Source organism: Coturnix japonica, chromosome 6 (assembly GCF_054131305.1).
Source record: "Coturnix japonica strain WE chromosome 6, WE-NBRP24, whole genome shotgun sequence".
Classification (NCBI taxonomy): Eukaryota; Metazoa; Chordata; class Aves; order Galliformes; family Phasianidae; genus Coturnix; species Coturnix japonica.
This window is the reverse complement of record NC_140668.1, coordinates 3,393,785-3,403,659: the sequence shown is the minus strand read 5'-3', so window position 1 is coordinate 3,403,659 and position 9,875 is coordinate 3,393,785. Positions and strand designations below refer to the sequence as shown.

General features: G+C 45.5%; 2 protein-coding genes across 2 annotated transcripts; both read left to right on the top strand.

Annotated features, from left to right (window-relative positions):
• The first annotated feature begins 1,372 nt into the window (after nucleotides 1–1,372).
• On the top strand, nucleotides 1,373–5,146 carry LOC146760233 (uncharacterized). The gene is made up of 4 exons (XM_085551385.1): nucleotides 1,373–1,491; nucleotides 1,708–1,892; nucleotides 4,138–4,332; nucleotides 4,812–5,146. The coding sequence occupies exons 1-4, from the start codon at nucleotides 1,373–1,375 to the stop codon at nucleotides 4,868–4,870; spliced, it is 558 nt and encodes a 185-aa protein (XP_085407511.1). The 3' UTR covers nucleotides 4,871–5,146.
• Nucleotides 5,147–5,782: 636 nt separating this feature from the next.
• Nucleotides 5,783–7,312, top strand: LOC146760232 (hydroxysteroid dehydrogenase-like protein 2; the record flags this gene model as incomplete). Its single annotated transcript, XM_085551384.1, has 3 exons — nucleotides 5,783–5,930; nucleotides 6,488–6,616; nucleotides 6,993–7,312. Coding segments are annotated over 3 exons (390 nt in total), but the record flags the coding sequence as incomplete, so codon positions are not given.
• Nucleotides 7,313–9,875: the final 2,563 nt, after the last annotated feature.

Sequence of the window (9,875 nt, the reverse complement as noted above, 5' to 3'; positions counted from 1 at the left end):
TTTCTGAAGGTACAGCTGAGGGCTAACCCATAACAGTTACTTTACTTGTTGAATAACATTTTTATGTATGTGTTTTATGTTTTGCTTTTTGTCACTTTGCCTCATGTTTAATTGCTCTGTTCCAAAGTTTTGCTGAAGGGAACTGAGGAATGATTTGAATGGCAGTAAATGTAGATATCACAGATCCAAAACATGGCCAGAACTCAACATTGTAAAAGCTGCGATTTGACCCTCGCTCAACAAATACTTTGTAGATTTAAACAGGCAAAAAAAGAACCAGCTTTCAACTGAGATGAAACCACAGATCAGAGATGAACATTTCATTAAATACTGGACAAAGCAGTAGAAACTCTTGCTCTCTTCTTGTTTGCAGATCATGAGAGTTCAGAAAAGCCCATGGAATTATATCTGATTTATAATCTGATTTATAAGCAGCACTGCATTGAGACAAGATGGGGATGAAAGGACAGAGCACAGCTCTGGTGAAAAGGGCTGGGCATCACCTTGGGGTGATCATTGTGACTCCATGTTGGGAGTGGCCGAAGCCCCCATCACAAACACGTGCCATCACAATGACACCCCATCAGAACCCCCAGGGTGTTCAGAAGGATTTCACTTGCCGAGTGGCACAGCGAAAACCGCTTTGTTGCAGAAATGTCTGCAAGGACAAACTTCAATTGGACTGAGCAAAGACGCTCCCACCCTGCAAGAGGTGGTCAAGGATCGGCTCGTGATGCTGCTCACTCCCATGTCCGTCTTTAGCAATTGAAAATCTCCTGTACCTTGCTGTCTTTCAAGCGCAAGGTGATAACAACTGACTCTTCTCCTTTGCCTTTTGCAGCCTCTCGTCAACTGGAACCCAGACTTCGGAGGAGAGAGCTCTCGGCTCCTCGAGCAGCGCAGGCCGAGATCTGCCCGGAGAAGGAGAGCCGAGACGGGCCCCTGCTGCTGCTCCTGCTGCTGCTGCTGCTCATTCTCCCGCAGGGGCTGCCTGCAGGCAGCGGGTCCGGCAGCCGGCACCCAGGCGGCTGCAGCCAGGGGACCCCGGCCTCCCAAGCGCCGAAGGAGAAACCGCAGCCGACGCCGAGCTCGAGCCTCTCACAGCCGGCCAATGCGTGCTGCAGCAGCTTGGGGAATGAACCAGCCTCTGGACCCGTCCCTGCTGCCACCAAACAGCGGCTGGAGCCCTGGAGACATTTCTACTTCCTTGTCGTTCACCGCTTCATCTTACATGGGAGACAGCTTGCCACGCAACCCAGCACTGCAGGAACTTCCCTGGCGCCCAAGAGAGCAAGAGCAGCGTGCTCCTGAGGCCGGCCTGCTTTTCCACTCCTTATCGCTCACAGTGAACATACAGCATAAAGTCACGGTGATGCCAGAGGAGTGGGAGCCTTGGGAGGACCCGCAGCGCCCACCTTTCACCAGCTCTGTCTGGGTAGAGGAAGGCTGCTGGCTGCGCACCGATGAAGATGACAGTGACGAAGATGACGAGTGAGCGCCCTGCAGTGGGGTCATGTTGGCGCCCGCATAGTGGCCCGAGGTGGTAGTGGATAGACCGATAGTTATAAGGACAGGTTGTTTCAATAATAAATCGTTTCAGTTGTCACTTCAGTTTGGTCATTCACTCCTTTCCTTGAGGGCGAGATCTCAGATGCGATTTTAATTTTGTCAGTGAAAAAGTGCAAGGCTTTGGCTTGGTTGAACGAGGTGTACTCCCGCAGGGAACTCATCCCGATACTTCCATCACCCGCCCCTCATCCCGCCCCGCTCGGCCCTGGCTCCGCCCGGCTCCCCGGGCCGCGGCTGCGCGGAGGGCGGTGTGAGCGGGGAGCGCGTCCCGTGCCGAGCCGACAGCCGCCCCATGGCCGTGCCGCCATGCTGCCCAACACTGGGTAAGGCGACCTGGGCTTTCCTCCTTCCTTCGGCGGGGCCGCGAGCTCCGAGCCACAGGAGCTGCCGGGGCAGAGCTGGGGCCGGGGCCGGGGCCGGGGCCGGGCGGAGGGACAGACGCGTGCTCCGCAGCCCCTTGAGGGCGATGGGACGCGGGGTGGAGGCCGCGGCCGGGCACGGTGGCCCCGGAGCGGCTGGGTCGGACCCGGAGTCCCGCTCGGTGCTGTTTGCTCACGGGCCGAGCTGTGTGCACGTCCGGAGGGCAAAGTGCGGCTGTGGGTGTGCTGTGGAATCTGAATTGAGTGACTGCTGCGGCGTTATTTCTGCACTGCTAATGAACGGGGACATACGTTGACCTTATTCATTCCCGTGTGTTGCAAGCAGTAGTCATGAGATCCTGTACGAGTGCAGAAAGCGCCCACGGTGCAGCCTGTGGGCTGCCCTGGTTGCGGCCGTGCCTGCTGCAAAAGGAGCCCACCTGCATGATTCTAACTCCCTGAACCTGTCCAGTTAACATTTCTCTTACCCCTTAGGCTGTTCAACCATCCAGACTATTATGTATTTACTTGGATACAAAAGTATTTTGAGAGATGGTAATGAAAGCCTTGCTAATGTGAATGGTGTCAGCTGTTATCACTTTGGCCTCAAATCCTTTCATTCTATCACAGAAGTCAATCAGGTTCACCAGGCTTGATTTTACCTACTGAGATTGATGATGCATTGGAACATGCTGCCCAGGGAAGTGGTGAAGTCACCATCCCTGGTGATGTTCAGGAAGGGTTTAGATGTGGCACTGAAGGACATGGTTTAGTGGCCATAGTGGGGATGGGTTGAAGGTTGGACTATATTGTCTTTTCCAACCTTCCAAGTTCTAAGATTACCTCTCATCTATGGCTAGTTTCTCATGTCCTGGTAAACCATGTTCATAAGCAAGGCACTACCAGTGTCTGCTCTCACTGAATCACCCATGCCACTCAGCAACGCCTTTCCCTTGATCATGCTCTTCCTACCCACATTATAGCAGATAAACAAGTTGCCACTGGCTTCCCTTGCAAGTCTCAGCTGCAGGTGAACTTTGGTTCTCCTCACACTGTGCTGATATGCTCATGCAATATTCCCAGTTCCTTTTTATCTCACTGGTGCTTCCACTCTGTGTGACACCTTTGTACACAGGGGCTCAGTCACAAGTCGTTTGCACAGCTGTGTCAGCCTGCTGGTTGGTTGGACAGACTTGTGGGGATTTATTGGGTTAAATGCAGTTACTTGCAAACTGAGTTTTACTATGAAAGCCTTAAGGAAAATCATGGTCATTTTTGAAAATCTGATTTTTGGCTCTTGTCTTTGGCACCCTGCATTGGGATTGTGATCCTGGACTTTGCCTTTACAGCGTGTTGAGCTACTGGTCCTCTGTGTTCAGAGGGCCAAAAGAATTAAATTACAGAGAGCTGCACTGAGTATCAAAACGTTAGAATTGGTTGGTTTTGTTGTTTTTAGAAGTCACTCCTTTTCTGCTTTTGGAGAATGCAGCAGTTCTGTTGTGGGCAGCCTTGGATTATTGTACAAAAAGTCTTCAGTGGTGGTGAAAGGCTTATATTTCCAAGAAGGAAAACCAGCAGCACTTTGTATGAAATAGATGGAAGGATGTGCAGATTGCAGGACAGTAGATGGTTTTTCATATCAGTCTTTGCCCATAGTTTTGCTATATTTAGAACAATAATAATTGGCTGTAATGTGAAAGTAGAGGAGCATAAGCCAGGAAAAGTTTGAGTTTGTGCTATTGGGTTTCTCATCTTTAACTTAGAGTCACTTTGTTATCTCACAAGTTATTGTGGGGCTAAAATTGAGATTTTCAGTATGGTAATGGCTGCAGAAAATGTTAATTGCTGATGCACATTCACTTTGAGAAAGATAGTTGTCCTGTTAGTTTTTCATGTCCTGAATAAAGCCAGAGGAAGTCTTTGTGTGGAAAGTATTGATAGAAGCATTGAATAATATGAATATTACAAGGAGTTCTTCCCTTTATTCCTCTTTTGGTTCCTTTAATACTTTTCAAGTAAGGGAATCTTTACACTTTGAGGATTGTTTGCTGGTTGACCATTCTTCGCTGGTCGATGGTATTTCACAGTTTAGTCTTCTCATGATTACTTTCATGTGAGAGGAGAATAAAGTTTATGCATTTGCCAAAGAGATGAGTATGTGATGTCATTAGTGTTAAACTTGTAATTTCCTGTCCTCTGAATTTTCCAGCCATACATACAGCTGCTATGGATATGCTGGGAGGATCCGGAATAGAGAAGCAGTGCAGAAAAACTGACATAATTGCAGATGCTGCATATTGCATTTTAACAAAGCCGAAAACTTTCACTGGAAACTTCATTATTGATGAAGTTCTACTGAGAGAAGAAGGCGTTAAGGATTTTGATGTCTATGCAATTGCACCAGGTAAAAAAGATCTTTAAAATGAGAAGTTTGCGAAGGAAGGAAGGCCATATGGGGAATATGGATATATTCCTTTGACTCAGTCAAAAGATGCTTTGCCTCACGTTTGAGAATGTGGATTCTGGGAAAGCACATAATAGTCCACTGAGGCTCTAATAATCAATGCCTATATAAATATATATATATATATATATTTTAAACCCATTAGCAAAAAGAAAATAGACCTGCACCACAAGCGCATGTATTACTATTTACCAAATAGTGAGATAGTGTTTCTTCATCTTCAGATGTTTCTGACTGAATTTGTAAGAGGCTTCTGGGTCTGATTTTAAATGTACCAGAACCTAAACATGTCACCTCGTCTTCTTTCAACCTGTAGTTCATTTACTGGTAAATTGAGGTGCTGTTGCCTTCAGAATGGATTCCTGTTTGTGCTGTTCACCCTTACTTGGGCTTACTGTTATTGTTCAACTCCCCTTTAGGTCACCCCCTGATGCCTGACTTCTTCTTGGATGCTGAAACTGACATGACAGCCACATAATCAGAAGGCCGTGGAAGGGCAACCTCTGCATGTACATGTCGATTATTTGTGATGATAATGAATGCCTCCTCTATTTCAAGTTACTTTTGGACTACATTCAAGCTATGTGGCAAAATCTCTTGTATTTGGGCTGTTTGATTTATGGAAGTGACTTTAGTGTCTGCAACTTTCACAGTTCATAATCAGCACCTTGTTTTGAACAACCTTTTTGCTTTTTACCACCAGAGTTAAGTGGTATGAAGATTATGAGTAAATATTGCTGTAAAAAAATCACAAGCAATCAGCATATTTTGCAGGAGTGTTACATCTTTCTTGCAGTGTGAGAACTTGAGAAGCTTCTATTCCTACATGAAGTTCTCACAGTCGTACATGATGTTAATGTCTACAAGATGAAATAGAGAAGTTGTTTTTTTACAAAAGCATCAGGTTCACTTTTTCAGAATAGTGATGTTTCTATTGGAGGGCAAATAGGAATACTGAATATGTTTTATAGGAGTGCCAAAACAAATATAGGAAAGAAAGAGGCTAAGTTTGAAAAGAGCCCAGTTCCCTTGAAAATACTATTTGTGAGTGCGCACTTAGACTTTTCTGCCAGGAACTGATACTGCCAACTGCCCAGATCTCCAACACAGTAGCAATTCACTGAGTAGAATAATTATTTCCTGATACACTGACCTTCTGCATGGCTTTTAGGGGCTGCTAAGCATTACATGCCTTATAAATTGCAAATGCTCTTTCTTAATGTTAAATGAGCACATTCACTGCAGTGTAGAAAGTTGCTGATTAAAGTAGTGAATTGATTCACACCTTAGAAGCTTTTGCAGAAGAACTGCTGAAAACATATATATTCTTAGAAAGATAAGTGAGATAGAGCGTTCCAGCATTTTACAGAGAATCCATCTGTTTCTTTTAGGTGCTTCACAGGCATCAGGTGGAGCCAAGCTTAATAAAGAATCAGCTTCAGCGGGGCCTGTTGCAGAAACATTCAGAGTTATTCAGGGAGAACTCAATAAAGAAATAGTGAAATCCACGCAGGGCGTCTTTCAGTTTGAATTGTCAGGTAAGACCATCACTTGTAAAACTCTCAAATGCTCACTTTTCTAGCAAGAGTCAGTCTGTATTTTCACATGTAAATACTTGTCTTTTATAACTGGTCTAGGAACAGGGACATCTTTGGGTGTGCTCTATAAGATGCTGCCTTTCAGAGCCAACTTCAGCACATGTGGGATTTACCCTGCTGCTGTTGTCACAGGGAGATGCTTTCTGCATCAGCAGCATGTGCTGCTCTTTTGGGGACTGTGGTGCGTTTTCCTGGTGTTTCATTTCTGCTGTGTCACCCTGCTGGCCGTGCTGCACAGGGTCAGCATGGTAGTTCTGTTCCAAACCCCTGCTGCCTCCAGCTCCACCAGCAGCCACTGCCTTGTCCCCTGACACTGTGGCACTGTGGGGCATCTGCTGGGGCTGACCTTGTCTGCACAGAGAGCGCGGGGCAGCTTCTGGCACAGCACCTCCAGCACGTCTAGCACGAAGATGGGAGAGAAAAGCAGGCGGGGGTAGCAAAGGGCAGGGCACATCAGTCCTTGTGGTGCTGCCACAGGTTCTCCCTGTTCCACTCAGGTGATGAAGGAGGCACTTGGTACCTTGACCTGAAAACCAGCAGAGGGAGTGCTGGGTTTGGGAAGCCTCCTGCAGCAGCTGATGTTGTGATGAGCATGTCGAGTGGCGACTTTGTGAAGATGTTCACTGGTGAGTAACAAACGGGTTTGGCAGAACTGAGGCAGCTACTGGTGGCAGGAAACATCTTGCTGATGGATGAGCTGACAGGCTCACCTCTCTTTGTGGTCTTGGAATTGGATGAGCTGTAGCTGGAAGTGCATGGCCTTTAAATTCCCTTCCAACGTAAGTCACTCTGTGAGTCCATGATTTTATAATAAAAATATCTACTGCTTTGTTCAGTAGCTATTGAACTTTTCAGAGCGTAGCTTCAGAAAGCATCCAGTCAATCTGTTGAACCTCTTTTCTGATGCTTTTACAGTAGAACTTGGTAGCAAAGTAACTACTATATGATATCGCAATCTCCAGTTCCTTTCCTTTTCCTGATGATTCTGTGTCTTCTTTTTAGGTAAACTAAAGCCAACCATGGCCTTCATGTCAGGAAAATTAAGGATTAAAGGTAACATGGCACTAGCATTGAAGCTAGAGAAGATGCTGACACAGTTTAATGCTAAACTGTGAGGGAGAAGCTGTACCAGCAGAACATCCAGCCTTTCTTTTATAATAGCAATGCTACATTTTAAAACGATAATCTACTTTTTTCTCTTTATTTGTGTGTATAACAACTGTGGATAAAATGCTGATCTGTTAGAGAAGATCTAATTTAGTTTTATTAAGACTGAAAGGTGTTTGTGATTAAACAATTCCTTCTTGAGAATACTTCTATTATGTAACTGGTGTTTTCCTTTCTTACACTCCTTTGGAGCAATGCAACACACCTGAAGTGGGTTTTCTTTTACATATTTGCTTGCATGCGTGCATGTCCCATAAGAAGTCTGGGAGGAGCAAATATCACCTTGCAGATCTTCACACAAACACACCCCCAGCCCAGACTGCCACAAACAAGGTAATCCCTCCCACAGCACCTGCGTGCAGCACCAGAAGGTTTAAACTACAACATGTTTACAGGCACATCACCTTCCCTCTTTAGCATGGAAAGAATGGAAACTCATGAGGAAAAGCACAAATGCTCTCTAAGGGGACAAGAGCACAGATCCTCCTCCTGGTTCAAGAGCACGTGCAAAGCCAAGGTAGCAACCTCACAGTGTTGCCAACAGAACTGCTCAAAACGTAGGGCATTTTACTCCTAAGTATGTAGAGAATATTTCAAGACTTAGAATTTATTTTCTAGCTCGTGCAATGGTCAAATAGTTTATAGTCTTCAAAGCCTGTGCTCAAACAAAATTATTTGTGCTGTAAAGGTTCCATCCCTGTTGAATTCTGGTAATAATACAGAGAATGTTGAATTCACTTATGCACTCTGCAGTCCCAGCGCCATGAAAAACATGAAGGAACTTTCCTTTTGAGGTGACAGCTTGCCTGTGGCTGTGTGGTTGTTCCCACACTTGGCTACATTATGCAATACTGTATGTGTAATGCTGGTTGCAGCAGTGCAATCAGGAAGAATGCCTTAGGATTGCCAGGGCTGTTACATCTGGAAGGAGATGTAAGCAGATGTGGCTTGTTCTCATCTAGATAACATGAAGAGTATTGAGGGGATAGTGCAAGAAAAAGAATCTTTCAAAAGCAGTCAAACAAGTGCTTTGCTGCATGACCTGAAAGGGTGATGGTACCAGATTGTCTTGGTGTGAGCACATGGTAAGATTTTTGTGTTAATAACTAAAGACCGTTAGATACGCTGCTGTTCTCTGAGCTGAATAAACATCAGCTGGCGGTACCTCATGTATGAGCAGAGGATGGGTGAGAAGGTGGTGTGTTTGGAAACTGGGGGTGGCTGGGATCTAGAAGATGCAGAGTGAGCTGACAAAAGGTAAAGGTTGAAAACAAAATGGGAAAAGAGTTTTGCCAGTTCCTCAGCCGGTGACCCTCCTGAGAACTGAGAGTGGGGAAAAATTAATCAGATGAAATTCCAGCTCCCTCCCTTGAAGACTGACAAAGATTTTAGAGGCACATGTTCATGTTGGACTACACCTCTTTTCCCCTATGAATAAAAAACCTTGCTGCCTCAAAAAACAGGGCACCTTACCCTTCTTTGATCCAGTCTTGCTCAGATCTGGAGGAGCTGGAGAGAGCTGCAGCATAAGTATTCACATGTAGTAGTACTGTTAAGCACAACCTGTAGGTGACAGCAGGGCAGCAGCACCTCCAGTGCTGTGGGCTGCTCATGGGTGTGTTGCTCAATTCTATGCAGCTGGGAGCTGCTTGCAAAATGCTGAATGTGCTGTGACCAGCACAGTGCAGAGCTTTTACTCTATCTCACTTTCTGCCTTCCCTCGGAATAATGCACCTACTCTATCACAACTGCATTTGTGTAAAAATGAATATTTGAAACCCTGTTCTTTTGGTTACTCAGCTGATCTCCATTCCCTTGTTAGCAGTCCTGTGTTTTTTTATGGCTTGCACCATCATTAGTCATCTGCCTGTGCTATAAGATTCTCCTTTATCTCTCGTTTGCCTACGCCATATTCAAGCATTTCCAGGAAAAGCTCAGGGTATTGAAATATCCTTGAGTGGTCTAAGTATTCTTTCAGAATATAGGAGGAAGGAATGTGCTTTAAGCACCCGCATCTAAGTAGCTTCTGCTACACTCATAAATTAGATCTAATCCAACACCTGTGAATAACAGCTCCCCTCTGCTTTATAGTTTAGCTGTTCTTTTGGAAACCTTAATTGTGAGTATTGTGTGAGAAACAATTGATGCAATTACATTTGCTGGAAAGAATAACGACTGTCACTTCCTTTGGAACAAGAGGAAGTACACCATTTTGTGCTTTTTCTGTCTAATACAACAGCACATGTGAGATAACTAGTGACTAGATCTAAGGGAAGACATGTAATATGTTCTCTCCACAAGTAATTCAGCTTCAGCAGATCCACTGCAGTTACATTTTCTAAGGTACCTCAAACGAGATCAAGGCTTGGCTTTTCAAAAGATGCGTTTGCATGTGGGAGGGAGCCTCTGAATGTTGTGCAATGAGCTGCAGCCTCTCTTCAGCCCCTAAATTAATGAAGATCCGTGTAAGTATGTTCAGCACACAATCAAAGTGCTGCCAAAACAGTCCCATTTAATGCAATTATCAGCTACTTTGCACTGTCCGTGCTTTCCCTTTGTTGGCACCTACAACACAATGCTGTCACAAGGGGAGCACGCAGGCACACAGCCCTTGGCAGCCCTTCTACATGATGCTGGGCAGAGGTGAAAATACAAAGAGGCTCAGTGAGGCAGGCACAGAGTGCCAGTGTCAGGTGCTCAGGTGGGGCTATGGGCATT